The sequence below is a fragment of the Macaca fascicularis genome, chromosome 6 (genome assembly GCF_037993035.2).
Source record: "Macaca fascicularis isolate 582-1 chromosome 6, T2T-MFA8v1.1".
Classification (NCBI taxonomy): Eukaryota; Metazoa; Chordata; class Mammalia; order Primates; family Cercopithecidae; genus Macaca; species Macaca fascicularis.
This window is the reverse complement of record NC_088380.1, coordinates 99,732,576-99,747,556: the sequence shown is the minus strand read 5'-3', so window position 1 is coordinate 99,747,556 and position 14,981 is coordinate 99,732,576. Positions and strand designations below refer to the sequence as shown.

The window sequence follows — 14,981 nt, the reverse complement described above, 5'->3', positions numbered from 1 at the left end:
CATTATGCTAAGTAAAATAAGTCAATCACAAAATGACAAATACTGTATGATTCCACTTACATGAGGCACTTAGGAGAGTTAAAATCACAGAGACAGAAAGTAGAATGGTGGCTGTCAGTGGCTGGAAAGAGGGTGGAATGGGGAATCATTGTTTAATGGGTAGAAAGTTTCAGTTTTATAAGATGAAAAGAATTATGGACACGGATGGTGGTGATAGTTACATAACATTATGAATGTGTTTAATTCCACTGAACTGTGTTCTTAAAAATGGCTAAGATAGTAAAATTTATGTTCCATATATTTTACCACAGTAATATGAAATTGATAGGAAAAAGATGAGGCAAGTACGTTTGTAAGGAAAACAGAAAGCTTGGACCAATTCCTATATATAAAGCAAATAATATTTCATGTATAATCTTCATCCCAGATGGTAGGAAAAGATCACTGTAAAACTAACCAGTACCCTTGAGCACCACAGGCACATTTCATTTGCAAAGTTTATGAGATTGTAAGTAACCAGAACCACTTGACAAGATACCTGAATAAATGAAGCGAAGGATGTCTGATAAACAAGAACAGAAGACGGCGTCTTTAACAATGACTCGTAATGGTGGGTTGCCTGAAGATTCCTGGCTAGCACCTGGAAATGCAGTATCTCTGTTTATAGCAAAGAGATCCTGGGTAGTTCGGATGATACTGGAATCCTGAATGTCAGTGGGACTCTTCACATTGAAAAGCAGCATGAAAACATGGCTTACAGCGCAGAGAACGATCTTGTGGGCCTCTACAACTTCCTTTAAATTGGGGTTGTAAAATACCACGTCCACACACTGGCAGCAGAACAGCAAGTTATTTAGGTCAGCGTTATAATGTGACGCTTCGGCCTTTAAGACAGGCATTTTTTCTGTTTTGAAAAAGAAAATAAAAATAATAAACTCCTTTCAGGTTTACAGACCCAATAATTTTATGTTTACTTTAAATACAATTGTATAATATTTTAAAAGATTATTAGGTTAAACCATAAGAAACAGCCAATATTTAACCATTTTTTGATGCACAAAAACAGCAATTTTGTACAGCTTAACCTAATTTACAAACATATATAAACTAATTATTCAGGGACTACAGAATTTTATAACACAGACACACAAATACTATGTTTATTTACATTTTATAGAGCAAATGAAGAACTTACTAATGACGTACGGAACAATAAAATAACATTTCTTCTTACTTGTGTGTCCCAAAATAAAACAACCCGCCAAATACCGAACTTTAGTATTTCATAGTCATCATTCTTTACTTCTACTCGATTTTAAAAGTTCAGAGTACTAAATAAGTTCCGAAGAACCCAACCTCACATCTGAAGCCCCTTTCCTCTTGGGACCAGAAGCAGAGGTAGACGGCTGAGCTGTTAAAATTCTGCAGCTTCTCAAAGTCAAGGCTCACTGTCTTGAACACTGTTGTTGGAAAACATTTTGACCCCTTTATCTGGATTCCAAAATTAGTACTTTTCCTTCTAGTAAAATGCTTCAGCAAAAGTGCTGACTCAGCTCCCTAATTTCTAATAGAGGATATAACCTTCAGTCTACTAGTTTGATCACCAATAAAGAGAGATGAGCCCTCAATCAACTCAGAATACCTACACTCCAGGCCCTCTCCACCAACCCTAACTGTAAAACATCTGCCATCTCATTTTTATCCAAAGAGGAGCTGAGGAAAGTAGTATTTGTGCAGTGTTGAAGGATAAGGAACCATCTAAATCAGTGAAATTCAAACTTCTTTAGCAATAAAAATCCTTGCTTCCAAAGCAAACCCCAGCCTAAAAAATAGATAATAACAAAGTCCTTTGGAGGCCAGGCTCTCCCTGCAATGTATTCCAGTCTACCCTCCTCCCTTCCACTGCCTGTGGCGCCCTCACAAAACCCTAAATGCAATGTGCCCCAGAGCCCAGGATCCGTCCTTGGAACAAATCAGCCCTAAATATGTACCCAGACTGTATTATTCTGAACCCCTGGGATATCTTTAGTGTTTTACACACAGCTGTCCTAACAGAAGAGTACAAGAAACAGCTCTGTGAACGCTGAGGCTGCATTTCCTGAAGAGACACTTTTGAAGGCCCTGTCCACTATATCACTTAGTGCCCCCACATGAAGACCCACACAAGAGATTTCTTTTTTCTCTTTTTTGTTTTTTTTTTGAGACAGAGTCTCACTGGAGTGCAGTGGTATGATCTTGGCTCACTGTAACCTCTGCCTCCCCAGTTCATGCAGTTCTCCTGCCTCAGTCTCGTGAGTAGCTGGGACTACAGGCGTCACCATCATGCTCCGCTAATTTTTGTATTTTTAGTAGAAACAGGGTTTCACCATGTTGGCCAGGCTGGTCTGGAACTCCTGACCCCTGCTGATCTGCCCACTTTGGCCTCCCAAAGTGCTAGGATTATAGGCATGAGCCACCATGCCTGGGCCCAGATATTTCTTTCATTTTTTTTTTTTTTTTTTGAGATGGAGTCTTGCTCTGTCACCCAGGCTGGAGTGCAGTAGCGCGATCTCGGCTCACTGCAAGCTCCGCCTTCTGGGTTTGCGCCATTCTCCTGCCTCAGCCTCCTGAGTAGCTGGGACTACAGGCACCCGCCACCTCGCCCGGCTAAGCCAGGATGGTCTCGATCTCCTGACCTTGTGATCCGCCCGCCTCGGTATTTCTTTTAGAGCTAAATGACATGTAATGTTTTGCTTTCTCTGAGGATGTAGTATGTTTTGTCTTCTTGATTAATGAGAACTAAGAACTATCTACATTATTTATCTGGTCATTTCCCACTCATTTTCTAATCCAGAAAGGATTTAATGCCCAAGGGTTTGCAACCTAATAGACCATGTCTCCCCTTTCCCTTTGCACACCAGGAAATTCAAAGCCAAATGTGTATCATTTAGATTTATATGTGGTCTATATATCTGCACTTTTTTAAAGAGATGGGGTCTCTTAAATTCCAAAGGATATTGATCCAATAAAGTGCTAGGCTACTATTTCTATTACAAAATCATGCAGAAAATTCTGATAACAGTTGATATAATTTACTTTTAAGTTTATTTGCCCTGAACTTTGTATTAAAAATACTTTCAAACATTCAAAAAAGTTGAAAGAATGATGCAATGAACACACATATACCCTTCACATATATCTGTCATCTGGATTTTGCAATTATTAACATTTTATTTTCCCCTTATCTCTAGAAAGACAGAAAGACACACACACACGCAAACACATACACACACACAGCTACACAGCTGAAATATTTAAAAGTTGCAGTCATCAGGATGCTTCGGCTTTAAAATAGTTTCACCTCCATCTCCTGGGAATAGGAACATTCTCCTATTCATCACAATACCATTATGATACATAAGAAAATTAACAGTAATTACATGATATAATCTAATTTCCAGTCTGTATTAAAATTAACCCATGTTGCAGGAACATCTTCTAGATATTTTTATTAAACCAGTATCCAATCAAGGTTCATGCATTGCATTTAGTAGTTATTTAGCATTAGACTTTAATCTAGAACAGCTCTCCACCCACGACACATATTACTTTTAGAATCTATAGGCTCAATTTTTAAAGCAGTATTTCTCAAAATGTGATTCAAGTACCAATCTGCTTCTGCATCATCTGGGAAGTTGATTAACGCAGATTCTAGGCCCTATCCAAGGCTGACTGAATCAGAATGTCAGGTAAGCTCTGAGCATGCTCAAGTTTGAGAACAACTGCTCTAAGACCTGTGAGAAAGGATCTGTAATGAATGTCTAATGAATGTCTACACATTGGCTAAGAAATGCACCTGGTTGTTCAAGTTGAGGTGGTCTAATTCCATGAAACGAGTTGCTCATTTTTCTTTTCTTCATTTTTTCACTTGTCTTCTGATTTAAGGCTTGAATCATAAAATACTCCAACTAAAACAGGAATCGAATTTTAATTGAAGATCCAACAAAACTATATATCCAACATGAAAATTTGTATCCGAAGTCACAACTGTCAAACGTTTTAAATGTCAGTACCATTTATATGTATGCATTAGCAAACACATATAAACAATTTTTTATTAAAAAAAATGAATCTAGTGGAGCAGACTGTGCCTTCTCTGAACATAAATAAACTATCCACTCAAGAAGGAGTTGTTATTAATCATTCTGCCACAAAGACACATGCACTATCCACAGCAGCAAAGACATAGAATCAACCTAAATGTCCATCAACAATAGACTGGATAAAGAAAACATGGTGCATACACATGATGGAATACTACACAGACATAAAAAGAATGAAACGATGTCCTTTGCAGCAAAATGGATGGAGCCAGAGGCCATTATCCTAAACGAACTAACAGGAACAAGAAACCAAATACCACATGTTCTCACTTGTAAGTGGGAGCTAAACATTGAGTACCTATGGACACAAAGAAGTGACGAGCAGACACCAGGGCCTACTTGAGAGGGTGGTGGGAGGGAGGAGGGTGAGGATCAGAAAACTACCTACCATGTACTATGCTTATTACCTTGTTGGTGAAATAATCTGAACACCAAACCCCCGTGACACACAATTTACCTATATAACAAACATGTGCCCCTGAATCTAAAAGTTTTTTTCTTAAAAGAAGGAATTGTTGGTTCTCTTTTTAAAATTTTATATATATATACACATATATATATATTTTAATTTTAGAAATGGAGTATTGCTATGTTGCTCAAGCTAGACTCAAACTCCTGGACTCAAGGGATCCTCCCGCCTCAGCCTTCCAAGTCACTGGGATTACAAGCGCATGCCATCCCACGCAGCTACTCTCTTGAATACTCAAGAAAGTCAATCTCTACAATTGTGACGCTGCTAATAATTTTCTCAGTGGGCAACCACCACAGTTAATATTAGTGAAATTCAAAGCAGGAACAGATCTGCCTCTGTGTCTACAGATGTTCCTATGAGCCAGGAAACTTCACTTTCTTCTCTTGAACAAATTTCTTTAAAATCTGTCCTTTACAAATTAAAAATCTCACTCAGGTGCATTTACATAGCTTCAGGCCTGTGCCCTAGCTTGCAAGGCCTGGGGCAAAAGTCCAAAAGGAGGCCCACCCACCACATACCTAAATATTTAAATGCTGTAAATAAAGAAAACAAACCGTTACATATAAAAGATATTGTATACTTCTGCTTTGACAAATACATCATCATAAAAGCCTCACAGGCAAGATTTATATTTAAATTCTCAGATTCTTCAGAGGTTCATAAAGCAAAGGGAGAGCTGGTCCCTAATTCCTGAGCCCTAAGACCACCCATTCTCTTCTCACCTCCTGCTCTAACTCATGCTTTAAAGAGCTCTGTGCACAGAAGTGGACATCCAAGCTCTGTCCACCGCCCCCTCCCCCATTCCCCATAAAGACTCACCCTTGGGTCACTGGGCAGGCCTAGGGGTACATATACCAGCCATGTGGTCCACCATCAGGAGGACTGTCCCAGGAAAATGGCTGGCACAGGTCGAAACAGGCCTAAGACCAGTGGCCAGAGAATTCTGGGGTACTGGGTTTGGGAGCACAGTCCTAGCACTACTCCACAGACCCTTCTGTGTGGATGGAAATGTTCTGTAATATATGCATTATATAATACAGTAGCCACTAGCCACATGTAGCCCTAGAGCACCTAAAATATGGTTCATATGCTTGAAGAACTGAATTTTACTTGGTTTTATTTCAATTCACTTAAATATAAATAGCCACATGTAGCCAGTGGCTGCCATACTGGACAGCGCAGGTCTAGAAAGGAATGAAGTTCACCAGCTCCAGGTGGGTACAACCCTTGGCTCCACTGACTTGTACCCTGTGGGGAGGGGTGCAACTGGAGGACGGACAGATGGAGCTCTCTAAAGCTGGAAGGCAGGCGGCTTTCTCTCTGGCCTAGGTCTAAGGGTAGTACTGCAGAGCTCTTCAACCCTGACCCTTAAATGCAGATTTTCAATGCTCCTTTTATTCTAACATTATCATCTCCATCCATATGCTTGCCAATGCCATTCTATTTTACACCTGAGATCCCAGTTGTACTTTACTAGAAAGTAAAGCATCTAAAGAGAGATCATTCTGATCTTGTTTCCATATTCTCATCAGGTCTTAAATTAAGGAAAAACGAAACTGCCATGTCTTTCTCCCAACCTTGGCCACATCAATCCTCATCATGCCTCTAACCCTAATTGCAACATTAGATATCAGGAAGAAAGAGAAAAATGGAGCCAGAAGAAGAGAAAGAGAGGAGAGAAAATGGGAGTGGGAAGGTGGGAAGAGTGATCCTGGGAATTTCAGGTTCAGGATCCTGGAACGGGGAGCAAGGAGTCCTGTGGCTTCCACGGGAACGGCCTCCCCTCAACAAATAAACCAAATCTAATGCATGAAACTATCTGACAAATGAACCTTCACAACAAGCAAAACCAAACCATCGTTTTGCTCTCCAGCTCCCCAGGTATTTTAGGAAACGTACCATTCTTCGCCAAATTAAAATTTTTAAAAAGCCACTAGAATATAATCTGCTTGACAGGAAGATTAAATCTCTCTTATCCACCTTTCTACTCACTGCTCATCACCATAAATGAATGCAACAAAAGTTTCTCACAGTCATCGATAATATCAATATTGTGAGTATATCTTCTTTAACATTGTAATATTAATGTTTCTTTATATTATTGGGTAAATAAAAGCCATTTATATTTGATGGAAATTAGCAGCATTTATATTTGGTCTTTATTTTACCCATTTACACAAATGACACTTCTGTAGTCATCTGTGGAACCTCAACATTTCAACGTGAATTTACATAATGACTACTGGGGCATATTGGAAACAGTACATGGTGAAGAGCTAGGGAACCGATGAGGGATGCCAAGGTGCTCCTGCGTAAAGCAGGTTTTCTTTGCTTTTAACTTCTCATCCATGTATATCAGATTTGTCTGTTGAGAGGAGTTGCTTCTTAGAGGTTTGGAAATGTAGTTTCTATGTCAGCAAATTCTTAAATGATACAACTCCACAGTATTCTCCAAGGACGTTACAGTCCTAATACTATATGGGAAGTGCTGTGTGTTAAGATCAGTATCAAAATGACTGCAGAACCCAATATGCGCCACTGCAACCAAGCAAGCAGACTTGCTCCCACATATCCGACAAGCAGCTATTTGTATAAGTAGCTCCTCTGAATCTGTTTGAGCTACAACAAAATTAGGAGTATATAAAATTTTGCCAAAGCACACGTAGAGGAAGAAAAATTATTTTTTTCAACTAGTAGATGGAAATGAAAGAGAACTTTCAGGGCCTGCTGGCTCAGGCTGCCAGGCTCATTCAGCTGTATAAAGATGACTATTAAAACTGGCATCACAGGTTTGGGTAAGTAAACACGCTTTTGATACATGCAACAAAGACTACTAAAGATCACCAAATGAAAAATTCCAAAATATCAGATAATAGAAAAGGTTTCATTTGGAGAGAAAAATAAAATTATAATTTTATTCTGATAAAACCTCTGCACTCACTCTCATTTTATTTCTCCAGGTTAAGTAAGACAAACCATGCTTTTAAATCTGAAGTTCTAACTGATGTTCTAGAAAATACCTAATGAGCCAACCTGACAAGTAACTTTATACTTAATAGGAATTTCCACTTACCACTCCTCCAAAATACTTTCCTATGTAGAAGTCATCAAGGCTGTGGAGTTCAAGATAGGTCGCTCCTAGTTCTTTTGCAAGTTGGATCCCTTCGGTTGTACTAACACAGCTCCCTCTGTCTGACGTACATAGTGGGCATGTACAAGGTAATTCTTCTGAGAAAACAAATTTTAAAACCAAGAGTTTTGGAATTAAACAGGGAAAAAAATGGTACACAGACAATCTGAACATTAAACAACAAACTAAGAGTTCATACCAGAGCCACAGTTCAAAAGCCTTCAGTATATCCACTACCCACTAAACCCTGAATAAAAAGCGTCAATGACCATAGAAAGGTCCCTAAATAAACAAGCAGTCACTGCAAGAATAATAAATAGCATTTTAGAAAATAGAAGAATTCAGAGTAGGTGAATGGATATTAACAAACAACCAGTACTCGTGGGTCTGCTTCTTTTTACACAGCCTTGACATCCTGAATATCAATATTTCTAGGCCAGTAGAAAAGAAGATAAATGTAACAACTTAATTGTCATGGAGAGCATGGAAAACAGTGGATTTGTTTTTTTAATATAATAAACTTTAAATCTATTTACGAAGTTTGAGTAAACCTTATACTTCTATTGTAACAGAACCTTCAATTTGACTTGATTTTCCAGGCAACAAAATTGTCACTCTCTTTGTAAACTTCATATGAAGTACATTCCTATTAATTCAGACATTTCAATCATTAAACTCTAAAGCATTCAACTTTATCTTTTCCTTTAAGATTAAAAACTGAAGGAATAAAAAGTATTAACTCAAAAAATGAAATGTCCCAAGATTCACAGTTGTATCATGTATAGATCTATGGCTAGAAAGGTGGGAGAACAATCTATCTATTAAGAACATCCCTAGTAAGGCTAAAAATATATGTTTAACTCCATATTTGTCAGCCAGATTTGTTATGTGTCGTGACCACATCAGATGTGTCACCATTCAAAAAGGCTGCCAGATCAAAAGAGGGTAAATTCATTTCCAGAAATGCATGTTGTTGTAGATTGGCTTCCTGTGGGGAGGAAGACTCTAAGATGAAGAGTGGTGTGGAGAAGGTTAATTGGGGAGCGATCTTGGGAATAACCCTTCTCAGGGGTGAGGAATGCAGGACTGGGTAGAGGGAAAATCGGAATTGCAGTCCTGTTGGAACAGGGACCAAAGCTGATCCTACAGGGGGCTCTGGAGCTTAGATGGTCTTTTAGAGTTGTTCCTCATTTGGGGAAAGGAGGTCGCTGAGCTGTACCCTATCCCTAAATTGACCAGTAATCAGACAAGGACTAAACCCCTGGAGCAGGCATAACTTGGGCATGGCAGCTCTCATCGGCACAGACTAATGCATGGAAAGCGGCTCACATGTGCACCACCAGCAGCCAGCAAGCCCCAATAACTGAGGGAGTAAGTACATTGGCCCTGAAAGGACATTTGAGCAGCTCTCCATCACATATGCAGCAACTTCCCTACGAATGAATTGCATACAGATGAAGCAGATACATGTAAATATTGGGTATATGCGAATTATATTTAGTGCATATGCATAACATGTAAAAATGCACATAAACAGGCACACACACATGCACACAGACACACATGGCTTAGATAATTTTAGCTTCACTGAAAGCATTTTGGAGCTCAGAAGCCATATATTCATATTCTCATTTTGCAGAGGAAGAAACTGAGGCTCAGAGAGGTTATGTGACTTTTCCAAGTCTCTTTGTGGGTTAGAGATAAACAACATAACACTGCTACTTGCTCCGCCTAAAAAGAAAAGTGACACTAAAAGAAAAAATAAAGATATACTTTTAGTAAAGAATTACTGATTCCAAAGATACAGTGATTTAAACGTTAAACTTGAGTTCTCTAAATTATGCCGTAAGTTCTAATTTGAGATTTTACTTTTACTTTTTCTAAGATCATTTTAAGTTTGGAGCAAATAAAGTTTTCATACAGAATTTAGCCTATCTTGAAAAATAATATGTTGGTGTTTAACATTCTTTACAAAGCCTTCGTAAACAGTGCCTTTGGTTTTCTGAAAACAGAGGCCTTCTTATATCTACAAAGGTCTCCTTATGTTGATGGAATGGAGTGGGTAGGCAGATCATCTTATTAAACTTTATTTCTGGACAGAAATCAAGCAGAGACAGGAGTGTTTCAAGTGGAAAAATGAAGTGAACATAACATAAAATAATTTTTAACAATCTTGATTTGAGGGAGAAAATACAACTAATTTCAGGTTTATGCTAGTGGGGTGGGTTTTCCACTGTGCATGGTGGTAAGCAACTTACCTACACAGGTTCCTAGAAAGCACCCTGTAACTCTTCTACGTCACTGAAGACATTTGTTTTCGTTCACTCACCAGAAAGGAAAAAAATGTCTAGTCATTCTACACCATATTATACTGTAACTATGTTGAAACTTAGCTACCTACCCTTTATCTGGATTCTAAAATCTTACTTCTTAAAACCTTCTCCATAGGCTTTTGTTTCTAAATAGTTACTTTGTGGTTCTCTTTTGAACCATTCCTATATTCTTCAATATCAATCAGCTATACGATCTAAGATTCCAAGTAGAAGTCTGACTTGCATTGGTTATAGCAGGAGAACCAATTCTGAATTAAATTAATTTACATTAACCATTTAATCAGAAATAAGCAGAGGACTCAAACTAATTTTAAACTGTGGTGCCGCATGGTCACGTGACTGAATCAGTCCTACACTTCTAGCTAACGTTATAGTCTTTTTTTCCCTTACATGTTTAAGATGTTATCATAAAATGCTGTCTATTTTTTTTTTTTTTTTAAAGCAAGCACAATGTAACTCTGACACTCAAATGGGTAACATCTCTTTGAAAAGCAGTGGCTTTGGGAACCTGTAAGTTAATTCTTACAACACTGCCACTGTTTGGAAGTTTTAGAAATTCTTTTCAAAAATTCTAGACTAGTAAAGGACCAGGCTCTACTGGAGTTTCAAAAATAACTGAAAGTATGACTGTCTTTGGGAGCTTAAAGCTATGCATACATTCTAAGCACATTCTGAAAAAAAAATCTCTTTTCAAGATAGATTCAATATTTCGTACAAGCTGAAAATTTATTCCGAGCCAAATATGTTGAAGATATCCATAGGGTCAAGGTTGTCAAAAACATGGGTAACAAAGGAAAGATATGAGACTGGACTATATTTGCTGAATTCTTTTTAATTTTAAAAAGAATTTCAAGAAGCTGAGCATGATGGCATGTGCTTAATTCCAGCTACTTGGGAGGCTGAGGTAGGAGGATCCCTTGAGCTCAGGAGTTGGGGGCCAGCCTGGTCGACATCGTGAAATCCCATCTCCATTTTTTTATTTTTTAAATTTTTATGTATTTATTTATTTATGTTGAGACAGGGTCTCACTCTGTCCCCAGGCTGGAGTGCAGTGGTATGATCTCTGGCTCAAGTGATCCTCCCACCTCAGTCTACCTAGTAGCTGGAACTACTGGTGTGCATCACCACACCTGGCTAATTTTCGTATTTTTACTAGAGATGGGGTTTCATCATGTTGCCCAGGCTGGTCTTGAACTCTTGATCGCGAGTGATCCTCCCACCTCAGCCTCCCAAAGTGCTGGGACTGCAGGTATGAGTCACCATGGCCAGCCCCATCTCTATTTAAAACAAAAAACAAACAAGAAGGTAAAAAGGATTCCAAGGGAATTATAAGGAGAGCACGCAGCACAGCTTCATGTATTCCAAGGGACGGATGGGGGGAAGCCAATAAAGGGCCTTGAGTTGAATAGCCAGATTTAGCTTTGTAATTACTTTATAATTACATCTTGTATGGCAAATTAATTTCATCGTTAGTGAAACTGATTTTTTCGTTTACTTAGATCATCCATAAAACCATTCACTCACTGAATAAACGTTTAGTGAGCACCTACCACACATCAAGTACCAAGGATATAAAAATGAAATGATAAAAAAACTCATAGTCAACTGAGACAAGATAGACATGACAGAAAACAGTTATAACATAACGTAATAAGCACTGAAATAAAGGTGTCCAAAGCCACCACAGAACAGAGGAGAGAAAGTTAACTGTCTGGGGGGGGGATTACGGAAGGCTTCACAGAAAGTGTAATGATTTAAAAGGTAAGTGTGAATTTGCTATGGTGATATGACAGGGACTGTGTAGAGGGGTACTACAGTTAAGAATACAGCATATACAGAGGGCGGGGTGTGAGAAGAAAGGAAAACATTCATTTTCAGTTTCAAGATGGAAAGCTAAGCTCACACTGTGATCTCCCCTCCCTGCCAAATCACAGAGATGGTGAAATAAAGGGGGAAGGAGGGAGAGAAGAAGGAGAGAGGGAGGGGGGAAAGGAAGAAGGAAGGAAGGAAGGAAAGAAGGAAGGGGGAGAGAGGATAGGTGCATTGTCTCATGCCTGTAATCACAGCACTTTGGGAGGCTGAGGCAGGTGGATAACTTGAGGTCAGGAGTTTGAGACCAGCCTGGGCAATATGATGAAACTCCATCTCTACTAAAAATACAGAAATTACCCAGGCATGGTGGTTCATACCTATAATTGGAGTTACTTAGGAGGCTGAGGCAGGAAAATCACTTGAACCTGAGAGGTGGAGGTTGCAGTGAGCTGAGATCGTGCCACTGCACTCCAGCCTGGGTGACAGAGTGACACTCTGTCTCAAAAATAAAAGGGGGGGAGGGGAAGAAGTGAGGGAAGGAGGAAAGAGGGGAGGAAAGAAGGGAGGGAGGGAAGGAGAAAGAGAGGGAGGGAAGCAGGAAGGACTGAATAGACAGCAACACTCAAAAACTAGAGGGGAAACCTCATCAGCTCAGAAACTAGCAGCGCCTGAGAGAATGAAGGCAGGCAGCACAGGACAAAAGAGGCCTCCTGAAGCTCTGAGTACAGGTTCACACTGCAGCCACATCCAGAGCGCTCCCTGCTCAACAATGCGGGGAGCAAGAAGGAGGAGGAGGCCCAAAGGCAAACGACTGGGGATGAGTGGGAGAACCCCTGTGGAAACAGCCAGGTCTGTTGATCCTGGGTGTTTTCCTACTTACACCCCCATCCCCAGACAGCAGCTGGGCAGAGAAAGAGGAAGGCATCAATCCAACAAGGAAAGTCAACTGCAAAGGTAGGCAAATTAAGAATTACCCAATGTTTAAGAAGCATCCATACCATAAAATAAAATCTCATCAAGTAGAATGACTTATAATGCCGTCTTAAAACCAAACTTAATAGACAAATCAAAATCAAATTATTAAGTATCATTAATTACCCTGAGAGTTTTTTTAAGCAAAAGTTTGCATCCTTAAGACTGGAACAAGAAATTATGAAAAGAGCCATTACAGATCTTGTATGAAAAGCTTTTGAAACAAAAAATGTAATAAGGCAGAATAGCAGAACAGACCCAGCAGAATTAATGTGTGAACCAGAAGAAAAGGCCAAGGAAATCTACCATAATGCAACACAAAGAAATAAAGCAATAAGAAATATAAAAGAAAGATAAAAGAATCAGAGAAGAGATCCAGAAGTTTCAACATCAGTCTAACAAGAGTCCCAAAAGAAGAGAATAGAGAAAATGGAGGGATGGTAATATCTGAAGTCACAAAGTTAAGACTTTCCCAGACCTAAATAAAAACATAAAGTTTTTCAAGTAGTTCAGTGTGACTGTTACATAAGACAGGGAATTGTGCCTTGCAAGATTCTAGAAACAGAGGCTACATCATGAAGGATCTTGCATTTTAGGTAATGATTTTATAAGCAAAAGTCACTGAAATGAGATACAAATACTGGACTGAAATAAGGGTATCGGTGCCCATAATTTAAAGAAAAGGTATAATCCCTGGCTCTAGCCAATTAAAGGGCTTAGAAGTAAAGACACCTAAAGTTATGAGCATCTAAGAGTCCAGACCTTGGTTTCTAAATATCATTGCCCCCTAGAAGGAACCAGAATTCCCTAAAGAAATGGCTGATTCTAGGACTGGGACAGGCGAAGTCTTAGCCTGGAATATCTTGTGGCAGAAAATAAGGAAGGGGCTAAAAACTGATTAGAGGTAGCTTGAAATGATTACCTCTAGGCAAATATGGAACAATGCGAGCATCCAAAAGAATAATCAGAACAGATTATAAAATACTGAATTTAAAATACAAATCCGTGAATCATGATAATTCTAAGAGAAAAATTTGGGAGCACAAGAAAAGGAAAGCTCCATTTACAGAAGAGTATCAACTAATAAGTGTAGGAGGAATGATAGAAACATCACTATTTTCCAAGCACATTTATCATAAATGAAGGAATTATGAAACTAAAGGGCCTGGGTTCATTAAAAATGTTAACTTTACAAAAGACACGGTCCCTCCCCCTCAAAAACCATTGGGAGTACTGCTCCAGATTAAAAGAGATTAGAAGGCAGATGTGGTAATGCATGCCGATAATCTTAGCTACTTGGCAGTCTGCGGCAGGTGAACTGCTTAAGCTGGAGTTCCAGACCAGCCTAGGCAACACAGCAAGATCTTGTCTCTAAAAAAAAAGAAAGAAAGAAAGAAAAAAAAGAGAATAGGCCGGGCGCGGTGGCTCAAGCCTGTAATCCCAGCACTTTGGGAGGCCGAGACGGGTGGATCACGAGGTCAGGAGATCGAGACCATCCTGGGAAACCCTGTCTCTACTAAAAAATACAAAAAACTAGCCGGGCGTAGTGGCGGGTGCCTGTAGTCCCAGTCACTCGGGAGGCTGAGGCAGGAGAATGGCGTGAACCCGGGATGCGGAGCTTGCTGTGAGCTGAGATCCGGCCACTGCACTCCAGCCTGGGCGACAGAGCGAGACTCCGTCTCAAAAAAAAAAAAAGAAAAAAAAAGAAAAAAAAGAGAATAGAGACATATAACAACTAAATGCAATGTGTAATTTTTAACTGCATCCTGGATTGGTTAAACAACAACAACAATAAACCCCAGCTCTAACGCACATTATAAACAAACAACTGGGGAAATGTAAATATGGATTATATCTTAAATAATAGTAAAAATATAATAGTATGTTAGATTTCTTGATTGATGATGAGATAATACATGCTAAAGTAAATAGGAATAAAGAAATCTCATAATGTTTACAATTTACTCTCAAATAGTTCAGCCAAAAATAGTGTGTGTGTATGTGCGCGCGCGCTTGCTTATAAAATCTAGGGTTCAATGTCTCATTCTTGTCAACTTTCTTAGGTTTGAAATTTTGCAAAATAAGAGGCAAAGAAGAAAGTTCCTAAAGAATTCAAAGCA

General features: G+C 39.1%; 1 protein-coding gene across 2 annotated transcripts in view; it reads right to left on the bottom strand.

The window, feature by feature from the left end:
• The window catches only part of RHOBTB3 (Rho related BTB domain containing 3), a 65,243-nt gene that overhangs the window by 40,365 nt on the left and 9,897 nt on the right, over positions 1-14,981 (bottom strand). Inside the window, exons 4-6 of one of the 2 annotated variants that reach the window (XM_005557403.4) lie at positions 7,688-7,842; positions 3,836-3,947; positions 539-904 (exon numbers count right to left, since the gene is read on the bottom strand). In XM_005557403.4, the coding sequence (XP_005557460.1) occupies positions 539-904; positions 3,836-3,947; positions 7,688-7,842 (633 nt within the window). The remainder of the gene's footprint in view (positions 1-538; positions 905-3,835; positions 3,948-7,687; positions 7,843-14,981) is intronic. The other variant, XM_005557404.4, reaches the window with a different exon arrangement.